Genomic DNA, 23,456 nt, shown 5'->3' on the forward strand with positions numbered 1-23,456 from the left:
TATACTATGTCGTTTTTTATGAAAAAAAGCCTTACTATACTATGTCGTTTTTATGAAAAAAAGCCTTACTATACTATGTCGTTTTTTATGAAAAAAAGCCTTACTATACTATGTCATTTTTTAAGAGAAAAAGCCTTAATATACTATGTCGTTTTTTTACGAAAAAAGCCTTACTATACTATGTCGTTTTTTAAGAGAAAAAGCCTTACTATACTATGTCGTTTTTTTACGAAAAAAGCCTTACTATACTATGTCGTTTTTTATGAAAAAAAGCCTTACTATACTATGTCGTTTTTATGAAAAAAAGCCTTACTATACTATGTCGTTTTTTATGAAAAAAAGCCTTACTATACTATGTCGTTTTTTAAGAGAAAAAGCCTTACTATACTATGTCGTTTTTTTACGAAAAAAGCCTTACTATACTATGTCGTTTTTTTAAGAGAAAAAGCCTTACTATACTATGTCGTTTTTTTAAGAGAAAAAGCCTTACTATACTATGTCGTTTTTTATGAAAAAAGCCTTACTATACTATGTCGTTTTTTAAGAGAAAAAGCCTTACTATACTATGTCGTTTTTTTACGAAAAAAGCCTTACTATACTGTCGTTTTTTATGAAAAAAAAACCCTTACTATACTATGTCGTTTTTTATGAAAAAAAGCCTTACTATACTATGTCGTTTTTTTTAAGAAAAAAGCCTTACTATACTATGTCGTTTTTTAAGAGAAAAAGCCTTACTATACTATGTCGTTTTTTTACGAAAAAAGCCTTACTATACTATGTCGTTTTTTAAGAGATAAAGCCTTACTATACTATGTCATTTTTTTTTACGAAAAAAGCCTTACTATACTATGTCGTTTTTTATGAAAAAAAGCCTTACTATACTATGTCGTTTTTTATGAAAAAAAGCCTTACTATACTATGTCGTTTTTTAAGAGAAAAAGCCTTACTATACTATGTCGTTTTTTTACGAAAAAAAGCCTTACTATACTATGTCGTTTTTATGAAAAAAAGCCTTACTATACTATGTCGTTTTTTATGAAAAAAAGCCTTACTATACTATGTCGTTTTTTATGAAAAAATCCTTACTATACTATGTCGTTTTTTATGGGAAAAAAGCCTTACTATACTATGTCGTTTTTTTACGAAAAAAAGCCATACTATACTATGTCGTTTTTTATGAAAAAAAGCCTTACTATACTATGTCGTTTTTTATGAAAAAAAGCCTTACTATACTATGTCGTATTTTAAGAGAAAAAGCCTTACTATACTATGTCGTTTTTTAAGAGAAAAAGCCTTACTATACTATGTCGTTTTTTTACGAAAAAAGCCTTACTATACTATGTCGTTTTTTATGAAAAAAAGCCTTACTATACTATGTCGTTTTTTAAGAGAAAAAGCCTTACTATACCATGTCGTTTTTTAAGAGAAAAAGCCTTACTATACTATGTTGTTTTTTTTACTAAAAAAGCCTTACTATACTATGTCGTTTTTTATGAAAAAAAGCCTTACTATAGCATGTCGTTTTTTATGAAAAAAAGCCTTACTATACTATGTCGTTTTTTATGAAAAAAAGCCTTACTATACTATGTCGTTTTTTTATGAAAAAAGCCTTACTATACTATGTCGTTTTTTTAAGAGAAAAAGCCTTACTATACTATGTCGTTTTTTTAAGAGAAAAAGCCTTACTATACTATGTCCTTTTTTATGAAAAAAAGCCTTACTATACTATGTCGTTTTTTAAGAGAAAAAGCCGTACTATACTATGTCGTTTTTTTTACGAAAAAAGCCTTACTATACTATGTCGTTTTTTATGAAAAAAAGCCTTACTATACTATGTCATTTTTTATGAAAAAAAGCCTTACTATACTATGCCGTTTTTTTACAAAAAAAGCCTTACTATACTATGTGGTATTTTTTTTTACAAAAAAAACCTTACTATACTATGTCGTTTTTTACGAAAAAAGCCTTACTATACTATGTCGTTTTTTAAGAGATAAAGCCTTACTATACTATGTCGTTTTTTTTACGAAAAAAGCCTTACTATACTATGTCGTTTTTTATGAAAAAAAGCCTTACTATACTATGTCGTTTTTTATGAAAAAAAGCCTTACTATACTATGTCGTTTTTTAAGAGAAAAAGCCTTACTATACTATATCGTTTTTTAAGAGAAAAAGCCTTACTATACTATGTCGTTTTTTTACGAAAAAAAGCCTTACTATACTATGTCGTTTTTATGAAAAAAAGCCTTACTATACTATGTCGTTTTTTATGAAAAAAAGCCTTACTATACTATGTCGTTTTTTATGAAAAAATCCTTACTATACTACGTCGTTTTTTATGGGAAAAAAGCCTTACTATACTATGTCGTTTTTTTACGAAAAAAAGCCATACTATACTATGTCGTTTTTTATGAAAAAAAGCCTTACTATACTATGTCGTTTTTTATGAAAAAAAGCCTTACTATACTATGTCGTTTTTTATGAAAAAAAGCCTTACTATACTATGTCGTTTTTTATGAAAAAAAGCCTTACTATACTATGTCGTTTTTTTAAGAAAAAAGCCTAACTATACTATGTCGTTTTTTTAAGAGAAAAAGCCTTACTATACTATGTCGTTTTTTATGAAAAAAAGCCTTACTATACTATGTCGTTTTTTAAGAGAAAAAGCCTTACTATACTATGTCGTTTTTTTACGAAAAAAGCCTTACTATACTATGTCGTTTTTTATGAAAAAAAGCCTTACTATACTATGTCGTTTTTTAAGAGAAAAAGCCTTACTATACTATGTCGTTTTTTAAGAGAAAAAGCCTTACTATACTATGTTGTTTTTTTTACTAAAAAAGCCTTACTATACTATGTCGTTTTTTATGAAAAAAAGCCTTACTATAGCATGTCGTTTTTTATGAAAAAAAGCCTTACTATACTATGTCGTTTTTTATAAAAAAAGCCTTACTATACTATGTCGTTTTTTTATGAAAAAAGCCTTACTATACTATGTCGTTTTTTTAAGAGAAAAAGCCTTACTATACTATGTCGTTTTTTTAAGAGAAAAAGCCTTACTATACTATGTCCTTTTTTATGAAAAAAAGCCTTACTATACTATGTCGTTTTTTAAGAGAAAAAGCCGTACTATACTATGTCGTTTTTTTTACGAAAAAAGCCTTACTATACTATGTCGTTTTTTATGAAAAAAAGCCTTACTATACTATGTCGTTTTTTATGAAAAAAAGCCTTACTATACTATGTCGTTTTTTACGAAAAAAGCCTCACTATACTATGCCGTTTTTTTACAAAAAAGCCTTACTATACTATGTGGTATTTTTTTTTACAAAAAAAACCTTACTATACTATGTCGTTTTTTACGAAAAAAGCCTTACTATACTATGTCGCTTTTAGAAAAAAAGCCTTACTATACTATGTCGTTTTTTTACGAAAAAAGCCTTACTATACTGTGTCGTTTTTTACGAAAAAAGCCTTACTATACTATGTCGTTTTTTTACGAAAAAAGCCTTACTACACTGTGTTTTTTTTTTACAAAAAAAGCCTTACTATACTATGTCGTTTTTTACGAAATAGCCTTACTATACTATGTCGTTTTTTACGAAAAAAAAGCCTTACTATACTGTTGGAGTAATCATTATTATAAATGTGTTTGCAATGCTTATTTAGGAATAGAAAGCCTTATTATAAACATGCTTACTATATTAATCAATATATTTGCTTATTAGGAATTGTAATGCTCATCCTAAATGTGTAACAATATTAAACAATATATATATGTGTTGAACGCTGTGCTTTTATTTTAGAGTTATTGGCATTAATAAAAGCCATTTTAATGCATGCCTTGCTAAAATAAGGACTGTGGTTCACATCAAGAGGACAGGGAATGGCCATGGGCATGGAGAGGTCTCACAACAATTGCTCTTGGGAACTGCGAACTGTTTTCGGCTTCGGAGGACTCACGACAGGTGCTCTTGGGAACTGAGGACTGTTTTCGGCTTCGGAAGATGGTCTCACAACAAGCGCTCTTGGGAACCTTGGACTGTTTTGGGAAGCACCTCTTCACTGAAGGGTTCGCATCGAAACTCGCTTGGGAAGATTCGACAGGACCTACAATTGTTTTGATAACTGTACAAAATTGTTGTGAGACTCTACGAATGTTTAGACTTCTGTGGGGCATGGCGTTAAAATCTTATGAATAAATTAGCGAAACGGACTTCGAGTTGTTAGAATAATCTTGATCGGACGAGCGGGAGGATGTATTCGCTTCTTGCAAGAATTAAATGGTGATGTGACTACAGATGCCTTTTTTATTGAAAGCTGAATTTGGAAATACCTAAGGATAAACGTAACATATACTATGTCGTTTTTTACGAAAAAAGCCTTACTATACTATGTCGCTTTTAGAAAAAAAGCCTTACTATACTATGTCGTTTTTTTACGAAAAAAGCCTTACTATACTGTGTCGTTTTTTTACGAAATAGCCTTACTATACTATGTCATTTTTTACGAAAAAAAAAGCCTTACTATACACTGTCGTATTTTTTATGAAAAAAGCCTTACTATACTATGTCGCTTTTTAAGAGAAAAAGCCTTACTATACTATGTCGTTTTTTAAGAGAAAAAGCCTTACTATACTGTGTCGTTTTTTTACAAAAAAAGCCTTACTATACTATGTCGTTTTTTATGAAAAAAAGCCTTACTATACTATGTCGTTTTTTATGAAAAAAAGCCTACTATACCATGTCGTTTTTTAAGAAATAAGCCTTACTATACTATGTCGCTTTTAGAAAAAAAGCCTTACTATACTATGTCGTTTTTTACGAAAAAGCCTTACTATACTATGTCGTTTTTTAAGAGAAAAAGCCTTACTATACTATGTCGTTTTTTATGAAAAAAAGCCTTACTATACTATGTCGTTTTTTATGAAAAAAAGCCTTACTATACTATGTCGTTTTTTAAGAGAAAAAGCCTTACTATACTATGTCGTTTTTTAAGAGAAAAAGCCTTACTATACTATGTCGTTTTTTAAGAGAAAAAGCCTTACTATACTATGTCGTTTTTTTTACAAAAAAGCCTTACTATACTATGTCGTTTTTTATGAAAAAAAGCCTTACTATAATATGTCGTTTTTTAATGAAAAAAAAGCCTTACTATACTATGTCGTTTTTTAAAGAAAAAAGCCTTACTATACTATGTCGTTTTTAAGAGAAAAAGCCTTACTATACTATGTCGTTTTTTATGAAAAAAAGCCTTACTATACTATGTCGTTTTTTATGAAAAAAAGCCTTACTATACTATGTCGTTTTTTTAAGAAAAAAGCCTTACTATACTATGTCGTTTTTAAGAGAAAAAGCCTTACTATACTATGTCGTTTTTTTACGAAAAAAGCCTTGCTATACTATGTCGTTTTTTAAGAGAAAAAGCCTTACTATACTATGTCGTTTTTTTACGAAAAAAGCCTTACTATACTATGTCGTTTTTTATGAAAAAAAGCCTTACTATACTATGTCGTTTTTTATGAAAAAAAGCCTACTATACTATGTCGTTTTTTAAGAAATAAGCCTTACTATACTATGTCGCTTTTAGAAAAAAAGCCTTACTATACTATGTCGTTTTTTAAGAGAAAAAGCCTTACTATACTATGTCGTTTTTTTACGAAAAAAAGCCTTACTATACTATGTCGTTTTTTATGAAAAAAAGCCTTACTATACTATGTCGTTTTTTATGAAAAAAAGCCTTACTATACTATGTCGTTTTTTATGAAAAAAAGCCTTACTATACTATGTCGTTTTTTATGAAAAAATCCTTACTATACTATGTCGTTGTTTAAGGGAAAAAAGCCTTACTATACTATGTCGTTTTTTTACGAAAAAAAGCCATACTATACTATGTCGTTTTTTATGAAAAAAAAGCCTTACTATACTATGTCGTTTTTTATGAAAAAAAGCCTTACTATACTATGTCGTTTTTTTATGAAAAAATCCTTACTATACTATGTCGTTTTTTATGGGGAAAAAAGCCTTACTATACTATGTCGTTTTTTTACGAAAAAAAGCCTTATTATACTATGTCGTTTTTTATGAAAAAAAGCCTTACTATACTATGTCGTTTTTTATGAAAAAAAGCCTACTATACTATGTCGTTTTTTAAGAAATAAGCCTTACTATACTATGTCGCTTTTAGAAAAAAAGCCTTACTATACTATGTCGTTTTTTAAGAGAAAAAGCCTTACTATACTATGTCGTTTTTTTATGAAAAAAAAGCCTTACTATACTATGTCGTTTTTTATGAAAAAAAGCCTTACTATACTATGTCGTTTTTTATGAAAAAAAGCCTTACTATACTATGTCGTTTTTTATGAAAAAAAGCCTTACTATACTATGTCGTTTTTTATGAAAAAATCCTTACTATACTATGTCGTTGTTTAAGGGAAAAAAGCCTTACTATACTATGTCGTTTTTTTACGAAAAAAAGCCATACTATACTATGTCGTTTTTTATGAAAAAAAAGCCTTACTATACTATGTCGTTTTTTTACGAAAAAAAGCCATACTATACTATGTCGTTTTTTATGAAAAAAAGCCTTACTATACTATGTCGTTTTTTATGAAAAAAAGCCTTACTATACTATGTCGTTTTTTTAAGAAAAAAGCCTTACTATACTATGTCGTTTTTTTAAGAGAAAAAGCCTTACTATACTATGTCGTTTTTTTTATGAAAAAAAGCCTACTATACTATGTCGTTTTTTAAGAAATAAGCCTTACTATACTATGTCGCTTTTAGAAAAAAAGCCTTACTATACTATGTCGTTTTTTAAGAGAAAAAGCCTTACTATACTATGTCGTTTTTTAAGAGAAAAAGCCTTACTATACTATGTCGTTTTTTTACGAAAAAAAGCCTTACTATACTATGTCGTTTTTTATGAAAAAAAGCCTTACTATACTATGTCGTTTTTTATGAAAAAAAGCCTTACTATACTATGTCGTTTTTTATGAAAAAAAGCCTTACTATACTATGTCGTTTTTTATGAAAAAATCCTTACTATACTATGTCGTTGTTTATGGGAAAAAAGCCTTACTATACTATGTCGTTTTTTTACGAAAAAAAGCCATACTATACTATGTCGTTTTTTATGAAAAAAAAGCCTTACTATACTATGTCGTTTTTTATGAAAAAAAGCCTTACTATACTATGTCGTTTTTTTAAGAAAAAATCCTTACTATACTATGTCGTTTTTTATGGGGAAAAAAGCCTTACTATACTATGTCGTTTTTTTACGAAAAAAAGCCTTACTATACTATGTCGTTTTTTATGAAAAAATCCTTACTATACTATGTCGTTTTTTATGGGGAAAAAAGCCTTACTATACTATGTCGTTTTTTATGGGGAAAAAAGCCTTACTATACTATGTCGTTTTTTTACGAAAAAAAGCCATACTATACTATGTCGTTTTTTATGAAAAAAAGCCTTACTATACTATGTCGTTTTTTATGAAAAAAAGCCTTACTATACTATGTCGTTTTTTTTAAGAAAAAAGCCTTACTATACTATGTCGTTTTTTTAAGAGAAAAAGCCTTACTATACTATGTCGTTTTTTTATGAAAAAAAGCCTTACTATACTATGTCGTTTTTTAAGAGAAAAATCCTTACTATACTATGTCGTTTTTTTACGAAAAAAGCCTTACTATACTATGTCGTTTTTTATGAAAAAAAGCCTTACTATGTCGTTTTTTTAAGAAAAAAGCCTTACTATACTATGTCGTTTTTTAAGAGAAAAAGCCTTACTATACTATGTCGTTTTTTTACTAAAAAAGCCTTACTATACTATGTCGTTTTTTATGAAAAAAAGCCTTACTATACCATGTCGTTTTTTATGAAAAAAAGCCTTACTATACTATGTCGTTTTTTATGAAAAAAAGCCTTACTATACTATGTCGTTTTTTATGAAAAAAAGCCTTACTATACTATGTCGTTTTTTTAAGAGAAAAAGCCTTACTATACTATGTCGTTTTTTAAGAGAAAAAGCCTTACTATACTATGTCGTTTTTTAAGAGAAAGCCTCACTATACTATGTCGTTTTTTTTACAAAAAAGCCTTACTATACTATGTCGTTTTTTATGAAAAAAAGCCTTACTATAATATGTCGTTTTTTAATGAAAAAAAGCCTTACTATACTATGTCGTTTTTTTAAGAAAAAAGCCTTACTATACTATGTCGTTTTTAAGAGAAAAAGCCTTACTATACTATGTCGTTTTTTATGAAAAAAAGCCTTACTATACTATGTCGTTTTTTATGAAAAAAAGCCTTACTATACTATGTCGTTTTTTTAAGAAAAAAGCCTTACTATACTATGTCGTTTTTTAAGAGAAAAAGCCTTACTATACTATGTCGTTTTTTTACGAAAAAAAGCCTTACTATACTATGTCGTTTTTTATGAAAAAAAGCCTTACTATACTATGTCGTTTTTTATGAAAAAAAGCCTTACTATACTATGTCGTTTTTTATGAAAAAAAGCCTTACTATACTATGTCGTTTTTTATGAAAAAATCCTTACTATACTATGTCGTTGTTTATGGGAAAAAAGCCTTACTATACTATGTCGTTTTTTTACGAAAAAAAGCCATACTATACTATGTCGTTTTTTATGAAAAAAAAGCCTTACTATACTATGTCGTTTTTTATGAAAAAAAGCCTTACTATACTATGTCGTTTTTTTAAGAAAAAATCCTTACTATACTATGTCGTTTTTTATGGGGAAAAAAGCCTTACTATACTATGTCGTTTTTTTACGAAAAAAAGCCTTACTATACTATGTCGTTTTTTATGAAAAAATCCTTACTATACTATGTCGTTTTTTATGGGGAAAAAAGCCTTACTATACTATGTCGTTTTTTTACGAAAAAAAGCCATACTATACTATGTCGTTTTTTATGAAAAAAAGCCTTACTATACTATGTCGTTTTTTATGAAAAAAAGCCTTACTATACTATGTCGTTTTTTTTAAGAAAAAAGCCTTACTATACTATGTCGTTTTTTTAAGAGAAAAAGCCTTACTATACTATGTCGTTTTTTTATGAAAAAAAGCCTTACTATACTATGTCGTTTTTTAAGAGAAAAATCCTTACTATACTATGTCGTTTTTTTACGAAAAAAGCCTTACTATACTATGTCGTTTTTTATGAAAAAAAGCCTTACTATGTCGTTTTTTTAAGAAAAAAGCCTTACTATACTATGTCGTTTTTTAAGAGAAAAAGCCTTACTATACTATGTCGTTTTTTTTACTAAAAAAGCCTTACTATACTATGTCGTTTTTTATGAAAAAAAGCCTTACTATACCATGTCGTTTTTTATGAAAAAAAGCCTTACTATACTATGTCGTTTTTTATGAAAAAAAGCCTTACTATACTATGTCGTTTTTTATGAAAAAAAGCCTTACTATACTATGTCGTTTTTTTAAGAGAAAAAGCCTTACTATACTATGTCGTTTTTTAAGAGAAAAAGCCTTACTATACTATGTCGTTTTTTAAGAGAAAGCCTCACTATACTATGTCGTTTTTTTTACAAAAAAGCCTTACTATACTATGTCGTTTTTTATGAAAAAAAGCCTTACTATAATATGTCGTTTTTTAATGAAAAAAAGCCTTACTATACTATGTCGTTTTTTTAAGAAAAAAGCCTTACTATACTATGTCGTTTTTAAGAGAAAAAGCCTTACTATACTATGTCGTTTTTTATGAAAAAAAGCCTTACTATACTATGTCGTTTTTTATGAAAAAAAGCCTTACTATACTATGTCGTTTTTTTAAGAAAAAAGCCTTACTATACTATGTCGTTTTTAAGAGAAAAAGCCTTACTATACTATGTCGTTTTTTAACGAAAAAAGCCTTGCTATACTATGTCGTTTTTAAGAGAAAAAGCCTTACTATACTATGTCGTTTTTTTACGAAAAAAGCCTTACTATACTATGTCGTTTTTTATGAAAAAAAAGCCTTACTATACTATGTCGTTTTTTATGAAAAAAAGCCTTACTATACTATGTCGTTTTTTTAAGAGAAAAAGCCTTACTATACTATGTCGTTTTTTATGAAAAAAAGCCTTACTATACTATGTCGTCTTTTAAGAGAAAAAGCCTTACTATACTATGTCGTTTTTTTTACGAAAAAAGCCTTACTATACTATGTCGTTTTTTATGAAAAAAAAAGCCTTACTATACTATGTCGTTTTTTTAAGAGAAAAAGCCTCACTATACTATGTCGTTTTTTTTACGAAAAAAGCCTTACTATACTATGTCGTTTTTTATGAAAAAAAGCCTTACTATACTATGTCGTTTTTTTACGAAAAAAGCCTTACTATACTATGTCGTTTATTTACGAAAAAAAAGCCTTACTATACTATGTCGTTTTTTTCGAAAAAAAGCCTTACTATACTATGTCGTTTTTTTACAAAAAAAGCCTTACTATACTGTGTTTTTTTTTTACAAAAAAACCTTACTATACTATGTCGTTTTTTACGAAAAAGCCTTACTATACTATGTCGTTTTTTACGAAAAAAGCCTTACTATACTATGTCGTTTTTTACGAAAAAAACCTTACTATACTATGTCGCTTTTAGAAAAAAAGCCTTACTAAACTATGTCGTTTTTTTACGATAAAAGCCTTACTATACTGTGTCGTTTTTTACGAAAAAAGCCTTACTATACTATGTCGTTTTTTTTTTACCAAAAAAGCATTACTACGCTATGTGGTTTTTTTTTTACAAAAAAAGCCTTACTATACTATGTCGTTTTTTACGAAATAGCCTTACTATACTATGTCGTTTTTTACGAAAAAAGCCTTACTATACTATGTCGTTTTTTTACGAAAAAAGCCTTACTATACTATGTCGTTTTTTAAGAAATAAGCCTTACTATACTATGTCGCTTTTAGAAAAAAAAGCCTTACTATACTATGTTTTTTTAAAAAAAGCCTTACTATACTATGTCGTTTTTTTTTTACGAAAAAAGCCATACTATACTGTCGTTTTTTACAAAAAAAGCCTTACTATACTATGTCGTTTTTTTTTTTTTTTACAAAAAAAGCCTTACTATACTATGTCGTTTTTTACTAAAAAAGCCTTACTATACTATGTCGTTTTTTTTTAACAAAAAAAGCCTTACTATACTATGTCGTTTTTTACGAAATAGCCTTACTATACTATGTCGTTTTTACGAAAAAAAAGCCTTACTATACTATGTCGTTTTTTTACCAAAAAAGCCTTACTATACTGGAACTGACCGCTGACCGACCAGGTCGCCAGCAGGCTTCCCGCGACTCCCCCTGGAGGGCAGAAAGGTAACCGGGAATTGGCGCCGTAATCAACAACTTCAAAATAGCAGTGGTGGACCGAGGCTTCTGCGTTTGGCTATTTTTAACCGCTGTATTGCCATTGATATCTTTCAGTGAAGCTCCACCGTCCGTGCCAGTCTGACCCTGACCTAACACCAGGACCCAGCCGCCACGGAGCAGGCCCAAGCAATGGGGTTTCTCTTACCAAAGGCCATGCCGGGCGGGCCGCCCAGGAGCGCCCCGACGAAGGCGCCGCCGCCCGCCATCAAGGCTCCCCTGCCCGCGCCTCTGACCGCCACCTTGATTTGTTCTTGGGCCGAGAGTTGGCTGCACAGACGCACGACGTCGTCCACTCTGGGCGCCATCTTCGGTGCTACGAGAAGAAAAAATAACAGGTTGCGTGAGTGGGAGCGTCTACCGACGTATCAGAATCCAAAACTAAAAGCCCACGGTTCAATAAACGATTCATTTGAAATCTTATCTGCACGTCAGCGCCTCACAGTGCCTAAACTGTGAACTACATCAAAATTCGGGTGAACAGGTTCATAGTTAAATTCAGTAGTTTATCCCTAAACTAATGTCATGTTAAAACGCATTATAGATGGACAGTAAACTTTAGTAAAAGGTGGTCAGGCGTGTATTTTTAGTACTATATTTAGTCGTGAATAAATATTCTGATAATAGTATCAAAGTATAGGTGGAGTTGTGTGATCTGACAACCCAAGACACAGAAAGATTGCCAATTTAAAAGAAAAAAAGCTGATTTTGAAATAACCTCCACGGGAATTCCATAGCATGCTTCGACTATTAAGCTAGAAATAAAAAAAAGTCGCCTTTAACTTTTAGAACGCTCGAGTTTTCACAATGCCGGTTTGTTTGTTGTTGTAAACGAACAAACACGGATGCTAATTCAACCAAAGTGACTTTTGACAAACTTTAGTTGAACAATTGAATCTAAAAGTGGTCACTTTCGCCATTTGGCTGAACAAACACTTGCTTTCGTTTTCGCGTCTTCGTTTTTTGCCGATTAAGTCGTATTCGTTGTGGCTTATTCGACAAATGGAAAGAAGCTAAAGCACGTCTTCACTTCAAATGTGTGCAAAGAAGGAATACATAGGACTCGCGGGGACTAAAACATTCGTTAAAGTACTTTACCGATACCCCTCGTGTTGTCCAGAGTTCGATGTTGTTGTTGTTGTGACTGATGGTCCACGACTTCCGGTTGGGCGTCGGAGAGCAACGAGGCGACACAGAAGAAGTCATGGCCAATAAGGAAAAATGCGAGAACTGATGGTAGAAATCACCAAACTAGGCTACAAAGAATACGAGGAGGGAGAGCATTGGCCATTTTTAAAAGAAAAAAATGCCTTGTTATACATCTTATACATTCTTTAAAAAGCCTTACTATACATGGTCGTTTTTTAATAAAAAACCTTACTATACATGGTCAGTTTTTAAATAAAGAGTCTTACTATACATGGTCATTTTTTAAATAAAAAGCCTTACTATACACGGTCATTTTTCTTTAAAAAACCTTATTATACTATGTCGTTTTTTACAAAAAAAGCCGTCATATACAATGTATTTTTTTTTTGCGAAAAAAGCCTTACTATACTATGTCGTTTTGTACGAAAAAAAGCCTTACTATACTATGTCGTTTTTTTTTTACGAAAAAAGCCTTACTATACTATGTCGTTTTTTTTAAACTAAAACAGCCTTACGATAATATGTCCTTTTTTACTAATAAAGCCTTACTATACACTTGTTTTTTTAAAGAAAAAAGCCTTACTATACTATGTTGTTTTTTTACGGAAAAAAGCCTTACTATACTATGTCGTTTTTTACGAAAAAGCCTTACTATACTATGTCATTTTTTATGAAAAAAGCCTTACTATACTATGTCGTTTTTTAAACGAAAAAAAAAAGCCTTACTATACTATGTCGTTTTTTTAAGAAAAAAGCCTTACTATACACGGTCATTTTTCTTTAAAAAATCCTTACTATACATGGTCATTTTTCTTTAAAAAGCCTTACTATACATGGTCTTTAAAAAAAAAGCCTTACTATACATGGTCATTTTTTTTTTTAACTAATAGCTTTACTATACATAAAATAGTTTTTGAGGGTTGGATTGATACGTTGAAGGCGCTACGAGAAAATGCACGGACCGCCACTGATTGGAATACATTTTATTTTTTTCTTATAAGTACAGTTCAGTAGTTACAAAACGAAGCATCTGCCATGAGGATACAGCCAAACAAACCAACCAACAAACAAACAAACAAACCAACAAAAACACGAGACAGCCCCCTCCCTTTCCATTTCCCTCCCCGTTCGGAAGCCGCCGTCGCGATCCCTACGGCGGGGAAAAGTTGGTCGCTCCCAAAGAAAGAGTCCCAGCCACATGGAGTCGAGATCCAATGAAAGTCTCGGGTGGGCGGGACCGCGAAAATGACCGTCACGGCCATTCTTCTAATATGGAGGCGGGTATACATGGGCGCGTTGGAATCCTTCTTTTTTTTATTTTTCCTTTTTTTTAACGTTAAAAAGCCGAACGAGCCGAAACAAAAAGGTAAAAACATTTCACGATGCCAAGGGGACGCACGTTTTAACACACAAGCCAAAAAAAGTGGAGTTAGTTCGCTCGTGTCGCGGGCTTTTGGAATCGGCGTAATACTATCACAGTGCAAAATACTCCAGTCAAAGAAAAGGTGGAAAGGTCATCCTCCTCATCCTCATCCTCATCCTCCTCATCCTCAGCCTGTTTTTTTTTCTACGTTTGGCAGCACGGGAGACGATTGTCATTTTTTTTTCCTGCTCGCTTTTGGTGGCGACGGATTATCGCAATCGGCGCGTCCTTTTAGCGCCGAGCCGAGTTTTCAATGTCCAACTGTGACGTCGAGTGTCAGGGTCAGCGAAAAAAAAAAAGAAAATCAAATTATAACGGTCTGTTACTCTTGTCATGTGATAGGAAGCACGTAGAAATAGGAGATGAAAATGGTCAAGTTGTGAGAAAACCATGTCATAAGCCAAGTTTGGGATACTGAGTAACTTTTTGTAATAGGACGAGGAAGGCGTCACCCCGTGGTGTCATTTGACGTCTTATTCCGAGAAAAAAAAGTGGTACGTGTCAAGGGATGAAAGTGGATACGCCACCTATGTTTTCGTAATTTGCACGATGGAGTCGAGCGAAACGTACAAAATGGAGAGCATCTTGTGTTTCGCCCGTGGAGAAATCCTTCATCAATTACAATCCAGATTTCTCCCAATATTTGCTTTTTTTGCTCTCAGCCAAGGTCAAGTGACTTCACAATGACGTGTCGCTCCAAAGGCTAAACTAGCCTGTGGCATCCAGACCAAGGGTGTCAGATTCGGGTTGGTTCGCGAGCCGCATTAATGTCAACTCGATTTTATGTGGGCCGGATCATTTTAGATATAATATTTAGATTTTTTTTAATATAAATGGATTAAAAGAACTGGATTGAAATCCCTGAATATTCCGTTTTTTTACAGATCTAAAACTGTGTTTATTTTAGCTTTTTTTAAATATATTTTTAAATTTTACAATGTGGGCCGGACCATTTTAGATATAATATTTAGATTTTTTTAATAAATGGATTAAAAGAACTGGATTACAATCCCTGAATATAAAGTATTTTTATAGATTTAAAACAATGTTTATTTTAGCTTTTTTTAAATATATTTTTAGATTTTACAAAATTATTTTTGAACTAAACTGAAAAAATGGATTAAAAAATTACAATTATTGATTTAAAAGGGGGAATCAGGAAATTGAATATACATCTATACTCTTCATTTTAATTTGATCCTAAAACAAAGTCGGCACTCACGATTGACTTTACCGGGCCGCACAAAATGATGTGGCGGGCCAGATTTGGCCCCCGGGCCGCCACTTTGACACCTATGATCCAGACACTTTATGTAACGACCAATGTTCCCTCTAATAGCGAGGTATTAGAAAAAAAGCATACTTCAACAAAAAAAAGTTGTTATACAGCGTTCACAATTTGAAATGATAAAAAAGAACGTATAAAATACGGTAAACACATTGACAGGTATTTAAACGACATAAATCCGACTTAAATTTGAGCTCATTTTTCACGTCGGTCCTTGTCACTTCTCATTGTCGATCAAATGACTTTTCTGCTGAATGTGTCACATAAGCTTCCATTTCTATGGCACTATTTTTTCCATGGGAAATCTGGCTTCAAACTTTAGCTTCGCTGCTTGTTTTACAGAAGGGAACTTTCTCACCCAATTCCGCCGCTTGTTCTTCTCTTTGCACATCCTCCGACAGCCATTGAATCTTAAAAGAACCACGTTTCTGTTATTACTTTGGCTCGTTTGGCCATAATAAAGGAAAGCTTGGCAGCATCCCCACCGAAGCGTTAGCTAGATGCTAACCTGCTAATCGGAGGCACCTGCTGCACCCACTCGCAACAAACGCAGCCAATCCATGACGTCACAATTTCCCCATGCCCCGAATGTAAACACACGTGATGCGAACCGCCTCCTATCATTGGCTGGACACAGTCTTAGTCATAGTTGACCGTTTCTTGTCGTTTGTCAGTGACAATACGGCTTACACTCTCTTGTTTCGTTGCAAAATGCCACAGGAAGAATATAAAAATGCTAATGTTTTATTTTTAATTTTTTTACAATTTAGGTTGGATTTGATATTGTGCGCTGCATGTTTGCTGTGCGCGTCGAACACGAGTCATGCGCAATTGCGCATGCGCGCCTCTTAGAGGAAACATTGGTCACCACTTGCATCTCCTACTATTACAATTTGAATCTCACAACATTGCCACTTTAATCTCGCGACAGGACGCAAAAGCGGGTGACATTGTGTCTTTTCCCCTTTCTTTCTAGGACATTTTGTTTTTCCAAAGGAAGAGTAGCATTTTTGGAGGGAAAGTGTTGCACCGATTGATAGCATCGTACTTAACGATGTCGCGTTTTTTGAAAACAAACAAACAAAAAGTTCTTTTCTTTGAATACTAAAGTACTGCATACTCACTGGAATGTAAAGTCATTGCTATCACAGCTTGATCACCCGCGCGGCTCGAACCGTGATAGGCCATTGACGGGGATGGATGTCTGCCGGGACTCCCGCTTCAAATGGGTTGGACGTCAGCTGGCGATGAACTCGCTTAAATAGTTCTGAGTGGAATGGATTTTGGCTAACGGCGTATTTACAGCTTTGAACAAGCCAAACAAAAAATGAAAAAGGGAGCCGCGGAACGTACATCTGGACGACCAGTTCCAATTGGCCGGAGGACGTCCGTTTTCCTTTTTTTTGTCAAGAGCTGTTAACGCGTTGCCGTTGCGATCGCCCCGTTAAAAGTTTGGAATGACCCCGTGGCCAGTCAATCAATCCGTTGGAAGGGGGAGGGTCTGACCACTTTCAAAAGGATTGGACGCCGCATGCTCGGCCGGCCGTCCGTCCGTCATCCGCTGGCTCTTCGCCCATGGCAGCGCGGTTTTAGCGGCAGAGCGCCTTTTGCCCCGGCCAGTTGTCAACAGTTGGACTTGAAGGTCAGCGCAAAAAAAGCTGTCGGCCGGCCGACATTTTGGGGCTCGGCGGGAATGTTGTTGGCTTTAAAAAGTGAGAGGAGAGAACCCAAAGGCCAGTTGCTAACGCCAGCTAACGGTAGCTAACGCCATCTAACGCCAGCTAACGCCGGCTAACGCCAGCTAACGCCGGCTAACGCCAGCTAACCCTAAACACAATGTCCTTTCTCTTTTCTTCTAGCAAGTTCTTCCATCCAATCATCATCCATTCATCCATTTATGATCCATTCATCCATTTTTCCCCCCTCAGTAGTATTCTTCAGCAAGAGATCGTGCAACGACGACGACCTCTGGCGCTATTTCACAAAACCCCTTTTTGCTTTTCTTTCTTTCCTTCTTTTTTTGTTGTCTTTTAATTCTTCCCAGGGAAGAACGTCGGCTTCGTCCACCGCGCCTCTTCTTTTTTTGTCTTTTGTCGGACGACGCTCCTCGGGAACGTCGTGGCTTGAATCTCTTTATGTACATTGAGGAAATCAAAGAAAGAAAAAACAAAGAGACAAGCGGAAGTAGGAGGGCGACGCGGGCGGAAGGAAGGGGGGGAAGGGGGTGAGTGTCAGGTGGGTCAGGTGAGTCAGGGGCGTCCTAGCCGGCTCCTTGTTTTCGCTTCACAATCATACCAAAAAGTCACACATTGCGGGTTCTGGCCAAAAAACGCAGGGTTGGAAAAGTCACTGATTATTCGTCCCGTCCACTCCTCGACGGGCGTCCAATCCATCTAAAGCGGGAGGGGCGGCGAACATTCGTTCCACTTCAAGTCCATTGGAACGCCATTTGCAACGGCGTCAAATGCAACCCCCCGCCCCATAAAAAAAACAAAAAAAAAACATGAACCGGCACATCATTTTCTGCCATCCTCCCACTTGGGAGTGGATTGGACGCCCACTTCACACTAAAAGCCTTTTTTAGTGGATTGCAATGTTATATTTACAGGTTTTAACAAAAAAAAAAACCAATCGGGTCAATGCAGAATGCTTCTGCTAATTGATCAAATTTGGTTATTTTTCAGGTTGTTGTTTTTTTTCTTCTTTTTCACTTAAAAATCTTTATTTCAATTTGTTTTCTACACCCTCTTGGACTTCTTCATACGATCATATATCGATTTGACAACTATTTGCGCTTGTATTTTTCTCCTTAAATTTTGTATATACTACATACATATATATTTTTGGACTAATAATATATTTATGTACATAGTGGGGCAATCCCGATGTTTTTTTTGTTGAACGTCAAGAAGTGCCTCAAAAAATCCTTCCACAAAATAATCAGCGACTTTTGGATTGCAAATGGGAAAAAAAAACAAACAAGCAAAGCCAGATGAAAGTCCTCCTCTTGTCGTCATTTTTTTTTGTTCCTCGCGTCTTATTTGTTTTTTGTTTTTTTTCCGCTTTAACGACAACATCGGAAACGTCGCTAGGAGTTTGGCTAGCCCGCTAACGTGGCTAATCTACAGAAGAATACATTCCGGGTACGATATTTCGATTTGCACGTATACAAAGTCTGGCTTTGCACTAACGACTGAGGGACCGGCAGACCCAGGGACACCGCCAGACCGCCGGACCGGGGGAGCACGGGAAAATAGAGAAAAGCCAAAGAGTTCTCCGAGAGATGACGGGAAGTGCTCGTGGCCGCGCGCAGGTAGTTAGTTAGTTTGAAAACAAAAGTCTTTTGGGCCTTTTTAGGTCCGTCTTCCCCAACGAGACGTATTCCGTTTAAATAAAGTTTTCCTTCCCGGCCGTCCGGCTCAGTTTGGCTGCCGGCGGCGTCGTTGCTGGCGGCGACGGCGCTCCAGGTCGTCGGCCAGCTCGTCCAGGTCGCTGTTGAGGTGCTCCTGGTCCAGGTTCAGTTCGGGGTCAAGGGTCAGTGGCTCCTCCTCCTCCAGCCCATCCTCCTCCTCTTCCTCTTCCTCCTCCTCATCTTCCTCTTCCTCCTCCTCCGACATCCAGGCGGGCACTAAAATTCCACAAAAAAAAAGCCAAGTTGAAGTATTTCAAAGCCATCAATTAAAAAAATAAAATAAAATAATCATTGTTTTATAAAATAGAGGGCACTTCAAGATACTAAAACCTATCAAATTCATTCAATGATTACGAAATAAAAAGCATTGTTTTACAAGATTTATCATCACCACAACATATTACTGCTACTATAAATAACTTATGTTATAACTCAGGGGTAGGGAACCTATGGCTCGGGAGCCACATGTGGCTCTTTTGATGGGTGCATCTGGCTCTTTGCCAATCTGTGAGCTAAAATATGGAAATTGCTGTTGACAGAACTGAGATATTACATTTAGAACTGCTTTAATCTTCATATTTTTTTGCTTTAATCTTTTTTTTTGCAGTAGACTCTTATGGAATGCATCCTCTCATTGATTAGCAACAGTATAAGAATCTCTTAAAAAATATTCATTTTTTCCACTTTAAAAGTGGTGAAATTACTAAAAAAAATTGAAAAGGCACTCGTTTAAACGTATGTATTTTGACTTTTAAATTCATAGTATGGCTCACAAGGAATAACATTGGAAAATATCAATAGTTTGTGGCTCTCTTCATCAAAAAGGTTCCCCACCTCTGTTATAACTACACAATACATGGAGGAGAAAAAAACTGGTTAAGAAGTTTCGATGTATATTTGTCTTTGGCAAAGCCATTTTCTATTCAGATATGACAATGGAACACGAAGGCGTGGAAATAGATCATCCCTGAAATGGAAGCAATAATCATCGTCGTGCCTCACGAAGAAAAAAAGGAGCTGCGTTAGTAAGCGACACGACCGGCAGAGGGCAGTGCAACACAACACAACAAAACAAGTAGCTTTCTTTCCGGCCAACAAATCAATTTGAAGGAAACGAGACGTCAAATCCGTCTGCCCGAATCCCAAATCCTAGAAGAACAAGTCCAAAGTTTCCTTTGCTCGGTACCCCCCCCAAAAAGGGGGTGAGGGGGATTTGTTTTTCTGATTTCCCAGCCCAGAAAGTGGCGTTAACGAGCTCCAGATTAGACTCCATATTTGATTTTCACTCTTCATTAAGTGAGCCACCTGGAAGCTTATTTAAGCGGCCGACTCGGCTCGGCTCGGCTCGGCTCGCAACCTGCCAACTTTGACGCCAACTTTTCTATCTGGGTTCCCAAAATTGTTTTTTTTTTCGCTTTAACGCCAACAGCGGAAACGTCGCTAGGAGTTTGGCTAGCCGGCTAACGTGGCTAATATACAGAAGAATACATTCCGGGTACGATATTTCGATTTGCACGTATATAAAGTCTGGCTTTGCACTAACGCTGGAGAGACCGGGGGACCGGCAGACCAGGGAGACCGCCAGACCGCCAGACCGGGGGAGCGCGGGAAAATAGAGAAAAGCCAAAGAGTTCTCCGAGAGATGACAGGAAGTGCTCGTGGCCGCGCGCAGGTAGTTAGTTAGTTTGAAAACAAAAGTCTTTTGGGTCTCTTTAGATCCGTCTTCCCCAACGAGGCGTATTCCGTTTAAATAAAGTTTTCCCAACCCCAAATGTCAAATGAGCCAAATGTCCCACTTTTGGATTCCTTTGCTGGTTCATACAGACTTTATTTTTTGGGGGTGGCTCTCTTTTCTGACAAATTCTTCCTCTGGTCCGGCAGAGGTCCAAACAAGTTTGTTGACTTTGCGTCGGGCTTTTTTGGAAAGCGGACGAGCGGGCGGGCGGGGTGCCGGAGACCCACCCGAGGCGAGCCATTGGCTTTGGCGGATCCCGTCCTGTGGCGTCAGAGGCTCGCTTCAAACCGTCGAGCGTCATAAATATGGAAATGCGAGGAGAGCGGGTTGGGTACGGGATCTGGCGCACCCCCCCCGCCCCAAAACAAGCGTATTTTTAGATGGTTTTAATGAATACAGGATGTTTATAGACGGGCCCGCCACTCTCTGTAATTCGCACAAAAGAGGAGAAAAAGCCACATTCTCCCTCCGCATCTCTCAAAGCGCTGCGAGGAGGAAGAACAAGCGTCGCCGAAAGAGAATTTGCAGCGGCGTCATTGTTGTGCGTTCCTGGTGTGTGTTTGTGTGTGCGTGTGTGTGTGTGTGTACGCCTTTTAGACTGTCGTCCTATTAGAACAAACACACCCTGCAGTGGAGGGAGAGTGCGCACATCAAAAGTCAATTTGTGCGCTTGTTGTGTTTATTAAAGTGGCAGAAAATAACCTGAAAAGCCCCATCCAAACTTGTTTGCTTTCTCCTTTTTGGAGACAGCAGCGCCAAAGACGGGGGGGACAAATAGGGAAAGACTGGCTGGCGTCCCAAAAAAAGTCAAAGGGATAACCCATATTTCATGGCAAAAAGTTTCTTTCCATTTGTTTCCGCCGCTTCCTGTTGATATTGGCTGACTTCCTGTTGATTTTAGTTGATTTCCTGGCCGTTTCAGGCCACGCCGGCTTCACCAAATGAGCCAAAAGTTAAAGCGACATAACGACTTAAGTGACTTTTTTCCCCTGCCGGTAATATTACGAATGGAATGACTTTATTTTGGTACAGTATTTTCACGACTATAAGGCGCACTGCATTATAAGGCGCACCCTCAATGAATGACACATTTAAAATTGTTCTCCGTATATAAAGCACACTGGATTATAAGGCGCCAAGTCTATTTGGGAGAAAATGTAAGACTTTTAAGTGCGCCTTATAGTCGTGAAAATACGGTATTTCCTTTTCACTCATTGCGCTGCAAGTTTTTTTTCTCATCATGTTACCGGGTAGGATTTTTTTTCTCTTGTGATATTTCGCAATATTGAGCCATTTTCACGTGCTATTCCAATGACAATTTGAGAAATTTTTTCTTCGCATGTCTTTACTGTCGTAATATTACCACTTTAATCTCGCAATATGGACATTTTTTTTCCCCACCATTTCATAAGAAGGAGGACTTTTGCTGTGCTACGTACAATTCCAAGTTTCCTCTGAAAACGATACGACCAGTTAGCCGCTAACTGGTTTGACTTTTTTCTCTTTGTCTCACAACGTCTGACTTTTTAATCTCTTTCTGTTTCGACTGGAAATGGCCACCTATTTATGGATTGATTTTTCCAAATGGAAGCGGGTTGAGGAGGGTCATTCCCTTAGGTTCCACCGGGGGAGCACGCGAGTCGCATTGGCCCGTGTGGGAAAGCCCTCCAAATGTATTCGGCCTAAGGATAATAACAAGGAAGAAAGGGAGCAATGTCAAGTCTTTAATGAGAGAGAGTGTGCTCTTTCTCTCTCTTTTTCTCTCGCTTTTTCTTTTTTAATAAAATAAGCGAGTGAAGTGCACGTTTGTTCCGGGCCGCCTCTCCAACTGCAACTATTTCCGAGTGTGAAAGAGCGCAAGATTGGCGTGGAGATAAAAGGCAGCTCCGCTGAGCAATTTAAGCCCAAACACTGCCATGCTACAATCTGTCTTGTGTGCCTGATAGCGCTTTCCTCCGCTCGCCTCTCCAAATTACTTTCTTTCATATCTAATTATATTTGCTAATGATCTTATAAGAGAATAATGGAATGTGCTTGATCTATTACCTTTTTTTTCTCTTTCTTTCCTTTCCTGCAGTGCATAAATACAATGCGGATGGAAATGACTGAAGCCGCCAGCGGAAGAATGCTTTTTTTTGGGGGTCTTTTTCTTCTTAATGTTTTGGATGAGAGAGGAAAAATGGCGGGGGCTAGGCCGGGAGGGGGCAGGTCACCTCGGGCGAGTGGACGGGCGATCCTTGTGAGGATACGAGAATGAATGAACACGTGAGAATGTATTTCATTTCAGAATATTACAATTACCGTATTTTCACGACTATTCGGCGCATTGTATTTTTAGCCGCAGTGTCAGTAACGAGTGCTATTTCATTATTTTAAACACACTAAGGACGCACCGTTTTTTTAGACGCATATATGTTATATATTATATATGAATATCGAACTGCAATAGCGCTGGCTACCGGAAGTAGCCTATTTCCGGGTTCCGGTGCGCAGTGACTGCTGGGAAATATAGTTCTTGCACGCTACACCCACACGCTAAAAAGACGTTTTTAAAAAGGCAACGGAAGCAAAACTGAGTTAGGTTGTACTTTATTTAGACATTTTACAACTTACTCACGTCATCATCACCCACAAATCCATCAAAGTCCTCATTTTCTGTGTCCGAATTTAACAATTGCCGCGGTTGTAGTTCTTAAGCCTCCGGGAATGACGGCAAGCTCCGAGTTATTATATATAATATATATACATAGTTCACAGTCTAGCTTTGAATGCTCTGTTGACGCCAACATTTAGCGGCAGGATTTCTTTTGTAAATCCAGCCAAAATGACGGCCAGCACCAAATTAGTGTGGTCGCCGTCATACTAACTGTATTGAAGAACTGGGTGTATTAAGAACTCAATATCCCAGCAGTCACTGCGCAGTACTTTATCTACGGGAAAATAGTAGAGTCGGGGGCTGCTTTCTGTAGTTGTCCTATCGACTGATTTATTTTATTTTATTGTGATAACAATTTTAGTATGGGTCCATATATAAAGCGCACTGGATTATACGGCGCCCTGTCTATT

The 23,456-nt window shown here is 35.6% G+C and overlaps 2 protein-coding genes across 6 annotated transcripts in view; both read right to left on the reverse strand.

Moving 5' to 3' along the window:
• The window catches only part of LOC144089307 (protein C19orf12 homolog), a 40,550-nt gene extending 21,971 nt beyond the window's left edge, over positions 1-18,579 (reverse strand). Inside the window, exons 1-3 of one of the 3 annotated variants that reach the window (XM_077620107.1) lie at positions 15,602-18,579; positions 12,488-12,639; positions 11,532-11,699 (exon numbers count right to left, since the gene is read on the reverse strand). In XM_077620107.1, coding sequence (XP_077476233.1) covers positions 11,532-11,691 — 160 coding nt within the window. In that variant the 5' untranslated portion in view covers positions 11,692-11,699; positions 12,488-12,639; positions 15,602-18,579. Of the gene's footprint in view, positions 1-11,531; positions 11,700-12,481; positions 12,640-15,601 lie in introns of all 3 variants that reach the window. The other 2 variants (XM_077620108.1, XM_077620106.1) reach the window with 2 other exon arrangements.
• Positions 13,501-23,456, reverse strand: part of znf536 (zinc finger protein 536) — a 278,695-nt gene continuing 268,739 nt past the window's right edge. For all 3 annotated transcript variants that reach the window (XM_077620102.1, XM_077620101.1, XM_077620100.1), the window contains one exon: positions 13,501-18,871. In XM_077620102.1, the coding sequence (XP_077476228.1) occupies positions 18,663-18,871 (209 nt within the window). In that variant the 3' untranslated portion in view covers positions 13,501-18,662. The remainder of the gene's footprint in view (positions 18,872-23,456) is intronic.

This window comes from Stigmatopora argus, chromosome 2 (assembly GCF_051989625.1).
Source record: "Stigmatopora argus isolate UIUO_Sarg chromosome 2, RoL_Sarg_1.0, whole genome shotgun sequence".
NCBI classification, from domain to species: Eukaryota; Metazoa; Chordata; class Actinopteri; order Syngnathiformes; family Syngnathidae; genus Stigmatopora; species Stigmatopora argus.